At 45.8% G+C, this 20,292-nt stretch overlaps 1 protein-coding gene across 1 annotated transcript in view; it reads right to left on the bottom strand.

Annotated features, from left to right (window-relative positions):
- The window catches only part of RGS20 (regulator of G protein signaling 20), a 53,872-nt gene that overhangs the window by 6,992 nt on the left and 26,588 nt on the right, over window positions 1-20,292 (bottom strand). The window contains exon 2 of the mRNA XM_090039966.1: window positions 8,291-8,439. Within this exon, the coding sequence (XP_089896092.1) occupies window positions 8,291-8,439 (149 nt within the window). The remainder of the gene's footprint in view (window positions 1-8,290; window positions 8,440-20,292) is intronic.

Below are 20,292 nucleotides of genomic sequence, written 5' to 3'. Positions count from 1 at the left end.
AGCATCAAAGAAAATACGAGATAAAATGGCAAGAAATAGTTTGTCAACAGTTTAAAAGAAGTAGTGAGAGGGGAAGTTTTTATTTATGTGCTAAAGAAGGGTAAATAATATGATTTCATTTCCTCTGGTTGAGAGAGAAGCACCCACCTGAAGCTATGAGTGTATATAATTTAATATGCAACTTGAAGTTAAAAGCACCCATGAGTTTCAGAGATTTCAGTGGTATGAACTGTTGATCTACTAGCACTTAGAGGGTGATGCCCTCTCCTTCACTGTGGGCTCCCTGTAAGGGAAAAGCCTTTTGCCAGATCTAGCTCAACACTTACTCATGCTAAACCCTGAGTGCTCAGCACCTTGCATGATTTTAGCACTCTTACAAAATATTCCTCACCCCCAGGAGAAGGATGATGAGTTTTCCTATAGTCTCCACCCCAGGGTCAGTCATCCCAAATGTCAGCATCTCTATGTTGTACCGTGCATTTGAAAGAAGCACTCAGCTTCCTCTTATCAGTTTGTGTTGGTTTCCTGCAACTGTTTAAGCCTATTCCTTATCCACCACAACACCTAGCCCCATTCATATTCTAAGCATTAGACTTGAAGCAGAGCTTTCAGGATGGCAAATAATGCATTCTGGTTTGAGTAAAACTACAAAGGCCTGAGGACTGGTCTGCCCCTGCTATACAACATGATGAATAATTGAAGGAAGAATGAATAATTTACAAAGCGAACAGAAAATCATTTCTAGTTTTGGCTTCTCTTCCCCGGTATGTTCCTTGCTTGTGCCCAGTTAGGAATCCTTCCAGTTTCCATCCCAAGTAGTACCTTGACCTAGTGCTGGTTATGCTTTATGACCTGTTTGGATGGAAGGTTCCCTTATCCTTGAGAGCACTGAAGTTGCTTTGACACTACTTATGGTTTGCAACAGGTTTGGATCTAGTTGCCCTTAGAAATGGCACAAACCAGGTACAATTACTTTTGAATCCTAACTATTTACCTCTACCTACATCTCTTGGACGAAGGGGGTGGCCAGGGTTACATACTTTTTGAATAAGAAAATACTGTGACCATATCCAAATGTGCCTCAATGTGTTCCTTCTTGTAGAAAACTTGTGATTTTTTTTTTTTGGCTGCCATCTCTTACATGTGTGTATTGCACTTAGCATAAGAAAGCCCTAGTCTGGCTGGCCTCTAGGTGTGCTTGTACACTTGACAAAAATGTTATTTGTGTGGCTTAACGGCATTACACATTACATGTGTGCCAATTTGGGGGGCTTTAGATGAGTTTGCATCATTGTAAACTAAACTACATCTGGATGTAGTTTAGTTTGCCATGTTGCAACATTGCAAATTGTAACGATGCAGCTGTCAGCTCACCCCTCCAGCTGTGGGAGAAGTGGGCAGGCTGCAGAAAAAAGGATCAGACCCCTCGCAGCTTCTGCCGGGGCCTGCACCCTGGGTGGGCTTGGGGAACAATTGGATGGAGCCAGGGGCAGCACCCGGTCTGCTAGCAGCCCCCCTGAGTGGCCCAGGGGGCACTGCCACTGTGGAAGGACTGCTGAGGGGTGACTCGGCCTGTTGGCTGCTCACTCCCTGGCTGCAGTCAGGTTCTGACTCTGACACAAAAAGAAAAAAAAGGATTGGACCCCTCACTGTGATGGGAAAATTGAAATGGTGGGTTTTGATTAAAGTATCAGTATATTACTTTGATCAGTATATTACTCAGATTTTACTCTAGTAAATTTACTCTGTAGTAGGGGCAGATATTTGATTTGCATGCCCTACCTAGCTGCCATTAGTAGGTTCCATTACAGTACCTGGCCACTAGGTAGTAGAAAAGGCAGCTTGCACCAGGCAATCATCTACCTCAAGGTTAAATTGACTGGTGAAGTAGACCTATGAAACTTATACCAGTATATAGTGGGTTGACTTAAAGTGAGGTGAGGTTGCATATCTTGCTTCCATTCAACTCTTTCTCCAGAGTAAAGTCAAATTACTTGGCAGTACTACTGGCTATTCTGTCATAGTGTGACTGGGCTTGAACTGCATAATTGGCCGACCTGTTTGATCAATCTGACAAATAATGAGATTTTTGATAGTGAACAAGAGCTTCATTGACAGATTAATGGACTTGATTCTACCTTAAAGTCTTTCATTAGTTAGTCAGACTGTTGCCTTCCTCTCTTCTGGAGAAGCCATTTTACTTTTGCTATCTCCAGCAGGGTTAACTATAAGAGGAGTCCAGTATCACCATCACCTATTTGGTGTTTCTTTTTCTCACAGTACTATATAGTGCCTTTAGTGGACAGAGTACATAAAGACATGAGAGCTTCAAAAGCTTTCCAAAGCTCCTGAAATCTTCTATGGCAGTATTGCACATGGCCATAATCATGCTCAGAAGAAAATACAATGACCTAGTTTATTTCTACCTACCTCTTCTCCGTTTATTTCTACCTACCTCTTCTCCACGATGATCTCTTCTTCTGAGTTGAATTGTAGTTAGTGGTTAAAGCATCAGTTCAGGAGTCAGTGGATCTGGGTTCTAAGTTCTTGGCTCTACACTCAAGTACAACCTTGTACAACCTCTATATCAATGACCTGCTACAAACCTAGTATGGAAATTCACCTATGCTGATGACATCTTCTGTGGATTCCAAGCCTGGACTTTCTCTGAGCTAGAACATACTCTGAACAGTGATGTTGCAAAGCTGGCTGACTACTGCAAGATTTGGAGCCCCCAGCCAAGTGTCAGTAAGATGATTTCCAGCATTTTCCCCCTACACAATGCCAGTGCTACCCAGGAGCTGAACATCTACCTGAATGGTCAGAAGCTGTCACAAAGTACAACCTCTCTACCTGGGTGTGATGCAAAACCAGACATTGAACTACTGTGAATACTTGAAAGACAATAATGAAAGTTGAAACATGCAACAACCTCCTTTAAGCCAGCTGGGTCATTGTGGGGTGCAAAAGCCTCAACCCTACGGATGTCAGCTCTTGCCATCTCATTCTGTGGCAGAGTACTAGGTACCAGTCTGGACCTGGTCACGACACACCAAACTCACTGATGTCCAGCTACATTCGACAATATGCATCATCTGAGGAACTCTTCAACCAACCCATCTACTTTAGCTCCCAGTCCTGAGCAACATTGTTCCTCCTCATATCTAACAGGAAGTTGCAACTAGCAAGCTACTGGAGAAGATATATACCAATCCAAGCTTGCCACTGTACAACAATCTTTTAAATCCACCTGCTGCATGTCTACCATCATAACACCCACTGTGATCAAAATTGTCACTGTACGGCAGAGACCCTCTGATGTGAAGAATGGAGATTGACATTACCACCAAACAAGTTCCTTCTCACAAATCCTACAGTCTGCCCACCTGACTTCAATTTGCCACCCCATGGGGCCTTGCTGAATAAGTTCTGGAGAGGGGAAGGTCTGTGTGCAGCCAACCTCCACCACTGGGGTCTTCATGACAATCCAGACTGTAGCTGTGGCAAAACACATGCCATGTTGCATATTGTTGATGACTGCCTGCTGGCTAAATTCAGTGGCAGACTACAGGAACTGCACATGGCCATTGAGGATGCTATTGCATGGCTTGGCAATTATGCACACACTGATTGATCCAACTTGCCTGAGTAGCTTGGGCAGGTCACTTAACACCTTTCAAGTAGGTTTCAAGTAATACGGTACTGCCATCCCCTGGCTAATTTTTTCCATCCTTGGGTGAGAACAGATTTTTAATTCAGCAAGCCTAAGTTAGGTAGGTAGTGTTAGATTAAAGTTACCATCTCCCTTTACCCCAGAAGTAGGCACCTGGGGCAGTTGCCTCATTCTCTCTGGCCTAGTTACACCACTGGGTCAAGTACAGATTGGCTGGATAAGCATTCTTAGATTGCACTAGGAAAATCAAGCCAGTCAGATGCCACACATGCACTTAAGCATCCTGTTACTAAGTACCAAAATTACTTGAGCTTGCCTTGGATGCATCCCCATAGCTCTCAATCAAAGTGGTGGACATTACAGGTAGACATGGTAGCTAAGTGTATAGTTGTAAAGTTAGGTAGGTAGTTTTAGGTTAAATTCACTATCTCTGTTAGTGCATTTTTAGGCTAACATTCCTAATTGGAGGGACTGCTATGATCATGGTTCTGTCTTCCTGTATGATGCAGGCCATAGAACATCACACAGTAATTTCTGCATTAGGCCTCAAGCGCCTGTTTGAGCTATGGCATATCTTCAACTGAAGCAGTGGAGACATGGAGCCTGATTCACCACTCTCTTGAACCTTGTGAAATACTCTACACTTGTACAAAGTAGGTAGTGATTGACACTCCAGTTAGGAAATTAGTGGAGATAAGGCCACATATCCAACAAGAACTCTTTGAAAATGAGTCTGCAATATGAAGACCCTAGTAACACTTTCTGTTGCAGGATCTCAGAGACCCTTACAAAACCTAATGCTCCTTTTGAGGTAAAGAAGTATGTTTTTTTCCATTTTATTACTTGCTTATAATTGTAAAAGAGACATTGCACTGGCCCAATATGTTTTTTAAAGTGAAGCAGTCTGTTAGAAAGGGGTAATGATGATAAAGGCAAAGGTGTGAGAAGTCAGGTAAAAAAGTGAACTTTACAGTATAGTGTTAAGATGGTATAACATAAAAGCACAGGCATAGGAACACATGTTTATATAAGATGTTCGATGTATGTTTGAATTTAATTTTGCATTCTGGGAACTGTATTCTGCTGCAAATTTATGCAAGCTGGATATGCTTCTGAGTGAACAGGGATAGTAAACAGGACAGTATGCAAGCAGTTTGTTGGGCACAAGAGCAGGAAAGGGAAGAGGAGCCAGGGACCAGGCACCATATCCTGCTCTGGGAAGATGAATGAGCCAAGGCTGTGCGTTTGTTTGGTGAGGTGTGTGCTTGGGTGTGTGCTCTGAGCAGCTGGGATATTGCTGGGTCATTGCTGCCTGTGTCTGACAAAAGCCTTAACAAGGGGCAGAACCAGTCCAGGCACGGAAGGGTAAAAAAGGAGATCCCAAGTGACCAGGGTCAGCAAACAAGAAAGACTCCCTTCTGCAGGGCACAGAGGCATCCATCTGCTGGCCTGACCTGTTGTTTTGGGAGGTCTGCCATTTGCCCAGAGCCTGGATCTGAGATGTCACAGAAGGATTACCAAGAATCATGCAGCCTTCTGACTACTACCTCAGGCTGCTCATCCATGTGGGCACCAATGATGCTGCCAGGAGCTACCCTGAGAAGATCAAAAGTGACTACAGGACTCTGGGAGCAAGGATAAAGGGGACAGGGGGCTCAAGTGGTATTCTCAACCTTTCCAGTCAAGTGGAAGGGCCTGGGAAGGAGAGGGTGTGTCTTTCAGATCAATGCAGGTCTGCACAGATGGTGTCACCAGCAAGGTTTTGGTGGCTTTAACCACCAAATGCTGTTCCAAAAAGGATTGCTAGGAAGAGACAGGATCCACCTGATGAAGAGAAGGAAGAGCATCTTTGTAAACAGGCTTGCTAACCTAGTGAGGAGGGCTTTAAACTAGGTTCACCAGAAGATGGAGACAAAAGGCCTGAGGTAAGTGGCACAAAAAAAAAAAGAAGCTTACAAGAAATGAAAACTTGGAGAAACTAGGGAGTTAGTATAAGAGTATTGTGCAGGCATGCAGGGATAAAATCAAGAAGGCTAAAGTGCAATTGGAATTGCAGCTTGCAAGGGATGGTGATGGTAAAGAGAAGAGTTTCTACAAGTGTCATCAACAAGAGGAAGGTAAAGGTCCCTTACTCAATAAGAGAAGCAACCTAGTAAAAAATGATATGAAAAAGGCTGAAGTACTGAATGCCTCTTTTACCTCAGTTTTCACAGGCAAGGTCAGCTCCAAAACTACTGAACCTGGCAGCAATTTGGGGAGGATGTGAGCAGCCAACAGGGGCGAAAGAATAAGTTAAGGACTATTTGGAAAAGCTGGATGTGTACAAGTCCATGGGGCCATATGTAATGCAGCTGAGGGTGCTGAGGGAGTTGCTGATATGATTGTAGAGCTTCTGGCTATTATCTTTCAAAACTTGTGGCAAATAAGAGAGGTCTCAGATGATTTGAAAAGGGCAAATAGAGTGTCCATCTTGAAGAAAGGGAAGGAGGAGGATCCAGGGAACTACAGACCAGTCAGCCTCACCTCAATCCCTGGAAAAATTATGGACCAAGTCCTCAAGGAATCCATTTCTAAGCACTTGGAGGAGAAGGATATTACTATTAGGAACAGTCGGTATGGATTCACCAAGGGCAAGCTTTATGCCTGGCCAATCTGACTGCCTTCTATGATGAGATGACTGGTTTGGTGGATGCTGGGAGAGCAGTAGTGTCATATACCTTGACTTCAGCAAGGCTTTTGATACAGTCTACCACAACATTCTCCCAAATAAACTAAGGAAGTATGGGTTGAATGAATGGACTGTAAAGTGGATAGAAAACCAGCTAGATCATCAGGCTCAAAGGGTAGTAATCAATGGATCAATATCTAGCTGGCAGCTGGTGTCAAGTGGAGTGCCGCAGGGGTCAGTCTTGGGGACAATTTTGTTCAATACCTTCATCAATGACCTGGATGATGGCATAGAGTGCACCCTCAGCAAGTTCGGAGTTGCAAGGTGGAGTGAGTACTAGATGCATTGGAGGGTAGCGCTAGGATTCAGTGACCTAGACAAATTGGAGGATCGGGCCAAAAGAAATGTCATGTGGTTCAAAGTCCTGCACTTAGGATGGAACAATCCCATGCACCAGCACAGGCTGGAGACTGACTGGCTAAGCAGCAGCTCTGTAGAAGGGGACCTGGGGGTTACAGTGGAAGTAAATTGAAGATGAGCCAACAGTGTGCCTTTGCTGTAAAAAAGGCTAATGGCACATTGGGCTCCATTAGTAGGAGCATTGCCAGCCGATTGAGGGAAGTGATTCTTTCCTTCTATTCGGCACTGGTGAGGCCACATCTGAAGTACTGTGTCCAGTTTTGAGCCCCCCCCCCCCACTACAGAAAGGATGTAAACAAATTGGAGAAAGACCAGAGGAAGGCAATGAAAATGGTTAGAGGGCTGGAGAGCATGACTTGTGAGGAGAGGCTGAGGAAACAGGGCTTATTTAGTCTTGAGAGAAGAAGACTAAGGGGCAATTTAATAGCAGCCTTCAACTACCTTAAGGTAGCTAGGCTGTTCTCAGTGGTGGCAGATCACAGAACAAGGAGCAATGGTCTCCAGTTGCAACAGGGGAAGTTTAGGATAGATATTGGGGAAAACATTCTCATGAGGACAGTAGTAAAGCACTGGAACAGATTACCCAGAGAACCTGTGGAATCTCCATCCTTACAGGTTTTTTTAAGAGCTGGTTTTTTTTATAAAGCCTTGTCTGGGATGATGTAGTTGGATGGTCCTCCTTTGAGTAGGGGGTTGGACTAGATGAACTCCTGAACTCCCCTTCAGCCCTAATTTGTTATGATTCTATGTGGGATTTTTTTCTTAGGATAACCAGAGGTTCCATGGCTAGTCTGATCCCACCATAGGAGTCTTTAATTGCATATATGAAGGCAGCTGGAACCCCATAGTTGTTCAGCCCCAGCCATCTCCATGCCTCTGCAAGACAGCTTCTTGGGTAAAGAGGTCAGCATTTCTAGACTTGGATGCCTGATGTTGATCCATAGATGCATCAGAGACTCATTTCCCTCATTTAGGTGCATAGCACCTCTGCAAGTTGGTGTTGTCTTTGTTTTGTTCCTATCCAAATCCCTCCTAAAGATTTGTTTCTTCTACTGTGCCCAATAGAAAAGATTTAACCACGTGACTGTTAAAAATCCTAGTGTGTCCCTCCCCTAGGGAGCAGTCTGTCTGATATACTCTGTCTTACTTGGAAGCTCTTTCAGTTCTGGAAGCAGATGGCTTTTTCTTGCATGGTATCAAGCACACTGAGACTTCATTAGCAAGGAAACCATTCCCAAAGGGTGTGTAAAACATTATAGGGATGCTAAAAAACCCCAGTGTGTTCCTTTATTTAAAATGCCATCTGATGGTTACTACTTGGCTCCTGGAGCAGCTCATGGGAAATAAAATCCTTTTCCCACCCTTCTTTAATTCGAGGGGAAAAATGCATTCAATGGAGTGAAGGCTGCATCCACAGCAGCAGCACAGCCATGCCATGCTTGTGGTACCTCAGAGGTGCCTTTGTTTCTGTTATCTTGACTCCTGCCTCTTGCTCACCTCTGGAGGTTTAAAGAGACTGAAAAACATACCATGAGCAGCTGCAACAACAGCACCAGCAGAAACAACAGGCATTGGACCCTCGATTCCCAGTGCCGTGCTGTGCCTGAGCAGAGCTCGTTGTCTCCTGGGCTGCTGACATCTGCCGTTTGCGCATCTCCATCCGCTCTGATCCCATGGGCTGTGAAAAGCAAAATAAGGGGAAATAATTAACTTGTGTGAGAAACCTTGCCAGGTACCAGGAAGGCTAACTCTTCTAGGTTGATCTCCCAGGGTAGGTAGGGTGCCAAACTCTTTTGGAAATCTAGTTTCCCTCATTTAGGTGCTGTGAAGTTCTCCATAATCTTAGGGTTTAAGGTGCTTCTTGCCTGTGACAAATCTGATGTAGATGGAGTTAGAAAAAGAGGGGAATCTGGTAAAGAAGTGGCTATAAGAGGGGAAAAGTATGTTCTCTCTCTTCATGGTTGGTTGTAGCTGCAAAGATCTTGGTGGTTGTTAGTTCAGATTCTGAATTGTTAGTTCAGATTCTGAATTTACACTTCAGATTTTGGAACTAAAGCCAGCCTTAGGAACAGGATATGAAATGACCTGTAGCTAAGATTTTTATTTTTTATTTCTTCCTTTCCCAGTTGGCAAGTGTCTGCAGGTACTCAGTGATACAAAATAGGTAATGTGCTCTTCTGAAAAACTCATGTCCATTTTGGGTGTTAAACTTTTGAAAATTTGGCTCTTGGGCATTGTAAAGCCAGGTCTTGACTGAGCATCATGGGTCTGGCTCTGTACATTCCTGTAATGGATGGTTTTCTCCTAAGGAAGCTTCATTATTTCTGCAGGGTAGGGGGAAATTATTTACTTTGAGAGGCAAAGGTCTTTAGAGGATGATATCTTGTATTGGACCAACCGCATGGTTGGGAGAGATTTAGGTAAACTTTCAGGTATATAGCATTCTTCTTCAGGTCTGAGAAAAAAGCAGGCCCAGTTCAAGCTGTGTGGTAGATAAAGCAATGTCTGTGTAAACCATACATAAATAAAAACAGCCTGCTTAGAGGAACAGAACTGGGCTGTGAAATAGGAGAAATAGCAGGACTAGCTAACAAACTAGAAACGTGCAGACAAAAGCATAAACCAAGTAGTGGAAGAGCAAGACCATTCAAGAGCGAAGAGGGTCACTAACATCTGTGGAGTGCAGTGACATCAGCAGGTATCACATAGATCGGGGTGGGCAAAATATGGCCTGGGGGCCAGACCCGGCCCACTAGGCCATTCTTTCTGGCCCATGAGGCCCCTAAAAAATTTAGAAAATAAATATTAATTTGCTCTTGGCTGCCTGTTAAAGATGACAGGAGCCAGGGGCAGTAGCACCCAGGGGAAGCAGGCAACAGGACCCAGCAACAAGGCTCACCCAACTCCGCCCCCCCACCCCTCCCCAGCAGAAGCCCCTGCCTAGCAAAGGCTTCTGGCCTGGGACTGTGCGGCTGTTCCTGATTCCCTGCACCAGAGAGGGAAATGCGGACCTCAACAGCTTGCCAAAACTCGGTAAGTGGCCATCCACCTAATATAATTGCCCGCCCCAATGTAGATTATAATGAGCCATGAAGTCAATGTCTTTGGTTTTTGTATCCAGTAAGGTTATAAGGATTTTTGTTTCACGGCCTGTCTTTTAAAGGTGTTTTGTAAATGTCTCTTGAGCACAAGGACTGTGAGGTCAAAAACGGAGTGGCTGACTGTTCTGTGGAAAGTGTTTTCCTATCTGGATTCATGTGCTGGTACCTCTCAGCTCCATGCTCTTGGGGAACCCTGACACAGGGCACAGACTGTCTGATTCACAAAGAATCCCCGCCCCCCACCTAAACATAAACTGATTAAGATGCAGTGAGAGACGCACCTAAAACCCTCCAGATAAGGCTGACAAAAGTGAAACAACTGGCCTAGGTCTCATTTGCATCCGAGATAGAACCAGACGACCATTCATTTACATGAGAGATGGAGAACAGAAAGCCTGAAGCAGAGACTGCAGTGAATTCTGGGATGAGAGGAGCAGGGGAGCACCGCATGATGGGGAATCTGTGCTCCAAATAATTTACCCACACACCCAACTCAGCATTTATCAGACCAGTTCTAATCTGGATTTACAAAGGACTCCTCCCCCTGCTCCCCCCCCCACGTCTAAGCAGAAGTAAGTTTAATAGGCATCTCGGGCCGTACATTCCCCGGTCCCACTATTGGAGGCCTATTTAAACTTAATTGGCTAAAACTCGGTTGCCGGGTTAGGGAATGCTGAGGCAATAGACTGAGTTAGAGGGGGTATGGGCAACATGTGAACAATGGTAAAGGGTTCATCACAGCATCCAGCTGTTGGAGCCCTGACCACAAGTGTTGTCATACTTTTCCCGGGACGGCTGGGGGAAGTCCTCTCCGCAACAGGTTATGAACACTCCAATAATTGCCTTAAGTCTGTTAAAAGACTATAGTAAGATCTGGAAAAGTCATGCTAAGCTGAGGCTTGTTTACAAGTAATCCAAAACCCTGATGCTGCAAGCTATCTATTGTTTCTAAAGACACCAGGCGATATCCTATCAGTATATCTGCTATCCATAGGAATGTCAAGCTGCCTCCTAAGTATGTGTTTCCTGAGTATCAATCAGTTTCCTAAGATGTTCCAACCAGATAACCCCTTGTCATAGTTTCATAGTTTCTAGGGTCAGAAGGGACCTGAATAGATCATCTAGTCCGACCCCCTGCCATGGCAGGAAAGAGTACTGGGATCAAACGACCCCAGCAATGTGTTCATCTAACCTCCTCTTAAACACCCCCAGGGTAGAAGCCAGTACCACATCCCTTGGACGTAGGTTCCAGGCCCTAGCCGCCCTGACCGTGAAGTAGCGCCTCCTGATGTCTAACCTAAACCTACCCTCTGTCAGCTTGTGACCGTTATTCCTGGCGGTGCTCGGGGGAACAGTGACTCCCCCAGTACCTGCTGATCCCCCCTGACTAGTTTATAACAGGCCACTAGATCCCCCTCAGCCTTCTCTTGTGGAGGCTGAACAGGTTCAGGTCCCATAGCCTCTCCTCATAGGGCCTGCCCTGCTGTCCCTTGATCATGTGAGTGGCCCTCCTCTGGACCCTCTCCATGCTGTCCACATCCCTCTTGAAGTGTGGCGCCCAGAACTGGACGCAGTACTCCAGCTGCGGCCTGACCAGTGCCGCATAGAGGGGGAGGATCACCTCTTTTGACCTGCTTGAAATGAATCTGTGGATACATGACAAGGTACGGTTGGCCTTCCTGACTGCCTCCCCACACTGCTGCCCCATGTTCATCTTGCAGTCAATGATGACTCCAAGATCCTTTTCTGCCTCCGTGCTGATAAGAGGGGAGTTCCCCAACCTGTAGGTATGGTGCCAGTTGTTTCTCCCGAGGTGTATCACCTTGCACTTGTCTGCGTTGAATCCCATCCTATTCTCGTCCGCCCACCCTTGTAGCCTGTCTAGGTCTGATTGTAGCCTGTTGCTTCCTTCTAGTGTGCTCACATCCCCCCACATCTTAGTGTCATCAGCAAATTTGAACAGGGTGCTTTTTACCCCCTCATCCAAATCACTGATGAAGATGTTGAACAGTGTGGGCCCGAGGACCGAGCCCTGCGGAACCCCACTGCCCACGTCCTTCCAGGTTGAGAAGGACCCATCCACTACCACCCTCTGGGTGCGGCCCACCAGCCAGTTGGTGACCCATTTGACTGTGTGGGTGTCTACACCACAGCCCCCCAGTTTCTTAATGAGAACGGGGTGAGAGACGGTGTCAAAAGCCTTCCGGAAGTCGAGGATGACTATATCCACTGCTACCCTTGCATCTGATGATCTGGTCAATAGAAAAGACAATTTGATTTACACTATTGAGAATGCTTGAAAGAAGCTGAACTGAGGGTATAAAAATCTGTAAAAGAAGCAGCAGTGTGTGTGCTGACACCACCCGCTTTCTTCTCGAGAGGCTGCAGAAGGCAGATCGTCTCCCTTCAAGGATCGTGCTGAGAACTTTAACCTGTCAGCTTTGCAACCCGAGTGCCTTGGACTGGTAAGATCCCAGTTCTCTCTCTCTTCTCTTTTCTCTCTAAGCATAGATTTCTGAACCTGAGCTGTATTAGTTAAGCTTGAGCTAAGTTTCCCCAAATACTTAGTGAAATCAGGGTAATACTGTGATTGTTTGTGTTTCTTTTCCTTTGCATGTCTATTACTACTAGTACCATTATATATTTCATATACTTAGCAATAAGTAACTTTTAAATGGGTGGTAAATGGGTATATTTTTCCTTTACTTCTCTTTCCCCACTTGCTCTGTGGCAATGCTTCTTTTACCTAAGCTAAAGATCCCAGTGAAGCCCAAAAGTACTGTGGGGTCTGCTCGTCAAGAGGCTAAAAGATTGGAACGTGCTGAGTTAGAAACACATAAGGGGATCAGCTTGTACAGGCTGATTGACCCAGTTTGGCTCAGACGTGCCCTAATGAACTGACTGGTGGCCCATGAGGGTGTCATCTGGACACCCAGCTGGATTCAGAGGTATTCAGTTTAACTGTGTGCTTGTGTCTGACTGTGGTTATTGTTGCTCTGATGAACTGATTCTTGGCATATGAGGGTGTCAGCCTGTCCATGCTGATCAACCTGGCTGAGTCAGGTGTGTCACATTAATCTGTGTGTATTTGTGTGTGTGTGTGTGTGTGTGGCTGATTTGGGGACTGGAGGAACCCAGCCCCACTGAACTGAGTCCTAGAAGATAGCTCCATTGGGGGTGAGGGCTTGCAGAAGGGAGAGATCCAGCTCCATACAGATACACAAGTAACACAAGCAGCACATTAATAGAATTACCAAGACCCTAGAAACATATCCCAAATAAATGAGCACACCCCAAAGTAATGGGCAAATCTGGTAACAGTGCCTCTGGCCTGAGGAAACTCGTGGCCAAGCTACATGATGTATAATCAGTCTATTCTCATCAAAACAGCAGACCACACAGGATATCTCACAGTGGGCATATCATATAGTGCCTTGGAGAGTTCAGGGGAAGCTACCAGGTGCCCACATATTTCAAACATTTAAGTGTATGAGCAAGCACAATAGCGTGGCTAGTGTCAATAGTTACTGGGCTCTCATATAAGCAAATTTCTGCATGCTCAAATTTGTGCTGCAGAATTTGGGATGAAGTCTGTGTGCATAGCTTCCTGCATACTTCTCATTCCTTGTGGCTTTGTTAAATTGATGAAAAATCAGGCTGCTTCAGTGTGACAATGGATGAATGCTCCAAGGCCATTTTTGGATAGTTAGTTAATTTCACTTCTGAAAAAAGTGATACCTTTTTGGTATTGCTTAGGACTGAGTACAGTACAGTTGCAAGGGAATGGAAATAACTGTAACAGGGCACATCCAGATGAGCCCGCATGCACCTCTTGCCACATTTCAAAGCAATTTGAGACATGATGAGAGGCATGCTGGGAACAAAAAAATATTCCCTGTGTTGTATATTTGCAGCAGGGGCTCAAAATATGATACCTGGATATCCAGGTATTAAAATAAAACACGGGGGAAAACCCTGAGGTAACTGGAGGCTCGTGTGCTCCAAAGAGATGCTCTGGTAGCCAACCAGAGTGTTTCTATGGCTGTCCCTTGCCCCGGCGCTAAAGCACACTTCCTGCCCATGCAGGGCAAACAGCGGTGCAGGCTGCAGGGACCTGGACCCGGGCTCTCTACCAGGCAAGTAGTGGGTGGTGGGGGCTGGAGGGGGGGCAGTGGGAGAGCTGTGAGTGTGGTGAACTGTGAGAGGGAAGCTTGGGAGGGGTGGGTCCCCCACCTGCCCCCCCCTTTCAGGGCCCACATGACCCCCACACAGCCTGCAGCTCACAGCAGCAGCAGCCCTCATGGCTCTTGGGGCCTCATGGTACAGCCCCACCGCATGGTGCAGGGCAGTGTGGCTGGGCCCTCGACACCTGGCACCCAGCACTGCCTCTGCCAAATCATACAAATGTGGCCCAGCTCAGTGCGATGCAAGGCCATGTGCCTTTGGGTAGCTTTGGGCCACTCAGGCTGTTACCCAGGGCCCTATGCTACTGGTGGGGACTACCTGTCATGCCAAACTGGGTCCTGCATGCATGGCCCCATGCGCTGTCAGGCCGGGCCAGTTCCATGCGTGCAGGACCTGGCCTGGTGCAATAGGTGGTCCCTGTGAGCAACACTGGGCCCCAGACGACAGCCTGAGTGGCCTGGAGCTCCCTGAAGGCACATGGCCCCACCCATGCAATGAGGCGGAGAAAGAGGTGCCAAGCAGCCCTGATGGCTGCTCCTGGTGGCCATGCAGGGGGAGGGGGGGCTTGGTCCTACAGGGAGGGCTTTAGCCCCTATGGGGAGGGGCTGTACCCTGTGGGAGGCAGGGGACCCACCCCTCCTGAGCAGCCCCACCCACAAATCCCATACCCCTAAGCCACCCCCACAAACCCCTCACCCACATACCTGGCCCTGTGGGTCAGGAATGAGGGAACTGGGATTGGGGGGCAGGCTGTGGGTTGAAAGTGAAGGGCAGGGGAAGGGCACTGGTGTATCAGAGCTGTCTAGCACTGCACATCCTGGTGAGTGAAGGGGGTAGGTGCAGCTCTGACTTTTCTATGACAAAAAAGTGAAAAGTGAATGCCAAACTGTTCAGATGTTTAGATTTTATTTTATTATGATAGAGGCACTGATAGGCTTTGAAATTGCTTTAAACTTGTAAATATATCAATAAAATTTTGCCCAACTGATCTCTCTATATATAGTGCCATTTCATTTTAGTAGCAAAAGAACAGTATTTTGGGTATTTTAATGAGAAAATTTGGGTTTTTTATCAGAGAATTTGCAATCTTTAAATAGGGAACACCAGGATTTCTGCTGGTGAGACAAGTGGTGAGAGCCGGGGAGAGGAGCCTGTCCAGGGCCAGCACTGGAGGGCAGATGTGGTGACTGACTTGGCCATTTGAGACCAAGAGGCCACCACAAGGAGCACATTGTCTTGGCAACAGCTGTCCAGGTGGCAGAGCAGGGACACCCTATCCGGGTCTGGCAAGCATGCAGCCATGGGGCCACAGGTCCAAGGGGGTGGATACTGTTGCAGGTGGCAATAGGTCACAGCCAGGCAGCAACCCCCACTGCCAAACTGCTGCAATGAATAGAGAGGGCGGGGGCCACTCCAGGTCAGGGCTGCTTCAGCAGTGCTGTTGGCACAAGGGGTAGTGTCCCCAGATACCAACTGGCTGGGCCTCAGAAGCTCCTGAGAGCAAGTAGCCTTGAGCTGCTCACCAAGCAAAGCAGCACCTGTGCTGGCCTCAGGCTCTAGTTACCCCTGGCTGCAGATCTGGAAGAAGCTGGGCAGGGTTATTTTGCCCCAAGTGCCACAACTTGCCCCATACCAAAGTGTATGTCTGGGCACACACGCTGAGGCAAAAATCCCTGATTCAAATTTGTGCCACTCCTATTTGAGCTGCTGCTAGCGCACATGCCTGCATGTGTGGATGCACCCACGGTGTCAGACTTCAAGTTTGTGTTGCTCATCATTTAACAACAGGCTTGAGAAATCAGCATAAAGATAAATCATCTCCCTCCATACAGGTTAGAGACATATTTATGTAAGATTATAGTGGTAGTTTGTGGGGGGAAGTTCAATACAAATGCAGCAGGCTCTGCAACAGAAATTATAAAATTTTGTATGTAGCAAACAGCAGGTTATTTCAGCTCAGACAGTATTAATACATGCTTGATGCTTTTTTTCAACCAGTTCCTCTTTTTACTGAGTTTATTTTATAGTGTAGTGTTCTTCTCAGTTTTTGCTGGAACCACCCACTCTCCCAAGAGAAATGGGTATGCCATGCTGAGCAAGAGCAAACTTGGAAGCCATTCCCTATATGGCCATAAATCTTCCGGAGCCCCATCCTGACTTGTTTTAAAATATAAAAGAGTAAGCACGGAAAGGAAAATATGGAAATGTATGTATTAGTGTTTCAAGTTCATAAAAGTAGAAGGAAATACTGAATATTTTCAACTCCCTTTTTGGTATCTATTTTATTTTTGAAAAGTGAAGCATGTCTGTCTTAAAGAAAACCTAATCACATACAGAATGTCACAATAGACAATAGTATAGCAAATTAATTTCAAACTTCTTGTGGACAGTAAACATTTTCTTATTTCCAATTAGAAAAGTGTAATTTTCAATCAAATGAGTGCTGTTTTTGTAACCTAATTCATCCAGCTTCATTTATTAGATGGCTTACATGGTTACTATGCACATAAATACCTCTAACCCATTTTACAATTGAATTGACATGATTAGTGGTATAAATTGCTGTCCTCCTGTTTTGTTTTGGTGGGCAGGCAGAGGGGAGATGCGAAAAGAAGGAAGAGGTTCAGAAATCACAGCCAGCTCCTAAATCTCTTACTTCACAGAATCCCCTTTTAGTTTATTGCTTCCCCATGTTAACCTCTGCTGTCCACTTATTCCTTGCTATACTTTAGTACCAGGGAAGAATACTTACATGTGCACACACATTCCCTCAGCACTCGCAAAATAGTCTTCGGTTTCGTAAGTTGAACAAAGACTATTCAGAAGCAGTGACTTTTATGACTGTAAAACAAATATTTACCACTTACATGTGTATCACAACATGTGGAATATGAAAGGCTGGGCAGGAAAATATTCAAGGAACTTCGTTTAAACTTTCTGTGTTCCATTAGCAGATGGACACGTTAAGACATTGACTTCCATTTTAACTACACATAAATTAATCTTATTGCTTGTTGATGTACTATGACGATTTAAAAAACTACAGTATTTCTAACAATCAGTACATTTTTAGGTGGCAAAAAACATGTTCAGAAAGTTGGAAAAAGGGATCACTGTCAGGAATATCTCTACTGGCTTTTAATTCATATAATTCAAATGTTGGTACAGAGGGCACAGGAGAGGCCATGTGTGACTATGGGCATTAACACCAATTGTGCACATGCAGTTGGCAAGATGACTAGCAGATTGCAAACTAAAGGTGAGATGACAATGTGGGGCTATTTCAAAAAAAAAGAAGCAAATCTCATTCTAGGGGTGTTTTAACTTGAGCGTCAGAGGTACAAAAGAGAAGTAATAATTCCACTCTACTTGTTGCTGGTGAGTCTGTAATGTATTCAGCTTTAGGCACTGTACTTTAGGAAGGAGCTAAGCAAATTGGCAAGAGTTAGTTTGGGAAGTAGAAGACTGAGGTCTTTCAATATTGTGCTAGGCACAATACAAACTCCTAAGTTAAGTTGCAGCCTTCTACAGGGGAGGTGGAGGGGAAACAGGCTCATAGATAAAGCAACTTGCCAAAGATCACATGGCAAGCCTCTGGCAAAGCTAGAAATAAAGTTCTGGTAAGAAATTTGCTATTTGTTGTTGTCATGGTATCATTCTAGTTCTTGAGAGTCCCAGTCTATGACCCTAGCCCAAGAGCATTCAGGCTTCTTACTTTTATAGTAATAATCTGTCTCCTTGAAATGATGATGGTTTTGATCTATGCCAGTGACAGAATGCCTGGGTTATATCTGTTGCCGCTTGCTATAATGTTTGCAGAAGAAAGTTTATCTTATAGCAGTTCATCAAACTCCTTTGCTGATTCAACGGACTGGTCTCTTAATTTTAGAGACAGGGAAATGTGCACTGTTATGCTCCATTTACCAAGATCTATATGATAAGACAGCTGACACATTTTAGTCTTACATTCAGGTCAAAATAGGTTTTATAAAAATGCGAAGTCTGATTTTCAGTTGATTTGCATAGAACTGCATAAACTCACAGTAGTTGGGAATCTGGACCACTAGTGTTGAAGAACTGCTGATGCGATTAGGGAGAGATGTGGTAATTATTTTTGAGAAGCCCCTTTGCCTAAACGCCTTGATTTTACAAGCAGTTTTAATTTCTTGACGAAGTTGCCATTTTGAATGAAGTGTGTTCCAAAGGTGGAGAGGAGGGTCGGAAAGGGGTTATGAAACTGAGCAGCTGAGCTCTCCCAGACTGAGATTGCCTGTCAGAGGCTCCATGATCAACCAGTTGATTGTGATCGACTTGTTGGTGACCACTAATTCCAAGTAAGGTTGGGGCATTGCTATAGATGTGATGATCCAGGAAATATGAGAGGCAAGGTTTATTGGTGATATCTTTTACTGGACCAACTGTGTAGTTTGGAGAGATGTTAGACAAGCTTTTGTGCATAAAGACATATAAAGGGTTTTTTTGTGAAGTAAGATTCTTGTTTGCTCCATCCTGGCTCCTTTAAGCTTTTTGGTATAAAAAGGGATCTTTAAACAAGGTGCTTACACCTCCAAGTGTGTAAAGCTGGCTGATCACCAGATCATTAGATGTAGGGGTAGCAGTGGATATAGTCTTCCTGGACTTCCGGAAGGCTTTTGACACTGTCACTCACCCCGTTCTCATTAAGAAACTGGGGGGCTGTGGCGTAGACACCCACACAGTCAAATGGGTCGCCAACTCGCTGGTGGGCCGCACCCAGAGGGTGGTAGTGGATGGGTCCTTCTCAACCTGGAAGGACGTGGGCAGTGGGGGGTTCTGCAGGGCTCGGTCCTCGGGCCCGTGCTGTTCAACATCAGCTATTTGGATGAGGGGGTAAAAAGCACCCTGTTCAAATTTGCTGATGACACTAAGATGTGGGGGGACGTGGGCACACTGGAAGGGAGGAATAGGCTACAATCAGACCTAGACAGGTTACAAGGGTGGCTGGATGAGAATAGGATGGGTTTCAACACAGACAAGTACAAGGTGATGCACCTGGGGCGGAACAACCGGCACCATACCTACAGGTTAGGGAACTCCCCTCTTGTCAGCACAGAGGCGGAAAGGGATCTGGGGGTCATCATTGACTGCAAGATGAACATGGGGCAGCAGTGTGGAGAGGCAGTAAGGAAGGCCAACCGCACCTTGGCATGCATCCACAGATGCATCTCGAGCAGGTCCAAGGAGGTGATCCTCCCCCTCTATGCGGCACTGGTCAGGCTGCTTTTGGAGTACTGCGTCCAGTTCTGGGCGCCGCACTTCAAGAGGGATGTGGACAGCATGGAGAGGGTCCAGAGGAGGGCCACTCGTATGATCAGGGGACAACAGGGCAGGCCCTATGAGGAGAGGCTATGGGACCTGAACCTGTTCAGCCTCCAGAAGAGAAGGCTGAGGGGGGATCTTGTGGCCTGTTATAAACTAGTCAGGGGGGACCAGCAGGCATTGGGGGAGTCACTGTTCCCCCGAGCACTGCCAGGAGTGACCAGGAATAATGGTCACAAGCTGGCAGAGGGTAGGTTTAGGTTAGATACCAGGAGGCGCTATTTCACGGTCAGGGCAGCTAGGGTCTGGAACCAGCTTCCAAGAGAAGTGGTGCAGGCCCCTACCCTGGGGGTGTTTAAGAGGAGGTTAGATGAACATCTTGCTGGGGTCATTTGACCTCAGTATTCTTTCCTGCCATGGCAAGGGGTTGGACTAGATGATCTGCTCAGGTCTCTTCCGACCCTAGAAACTATGAAATTATGAAACTATGAATGACGCTATATGGCCTCCATCCTTGCTCCCAAGTCCTCAGTATAGGGACTGTACCATCAACATGAAGCAGGGGATACGTTGAGAGTAGGCTGCATTGTGGCAGTGAAAATAACTGAATCCTTGAGAATGTTTGATGATGTTCTAAACTAGGTTGGAGATGGGATCACAGATTTTTAGATTATTTTTAGGGCCAGAAAAGACTGTTCTGATTGCCTAATACAGGGCATAGAATTTTACCCAGAGATTACTACATGTATCTAGTCTGTATTTGCATTAGGCTGTAGCTAGTTCATAAAGTCCATTTGCTCCTACAGTGAGAGAATAAACAGAACATCCAGAAAGAGAGCCAGGCTCTCTTATTGCTTGAAACCCAGAAGGCACAGGCATAGCACAGCATGTTCGAAGTTTGTAACAAGCCACACACCTGTGGTTGTACCTGTACATGGTTCAGCAGC

This window comes from Crocodylus siamensis, chromosome 3, assembly GCF_052110815.1.
Source record: "Crocodylus siamensis isolate JL-2025a chromosome 3, ASM5211081v1, whole genome shotgun sequence".
In the NCBI taxonomy this organism is placed as follows: Eukaryota; Metazoa; Chordata; order Crocodylia; family Crocodylidae; genus Crocodylus; species Crocodylus siamensis.
This window is presented reverse-complemented; position numbering and strand designations above follow the sequence as displayed.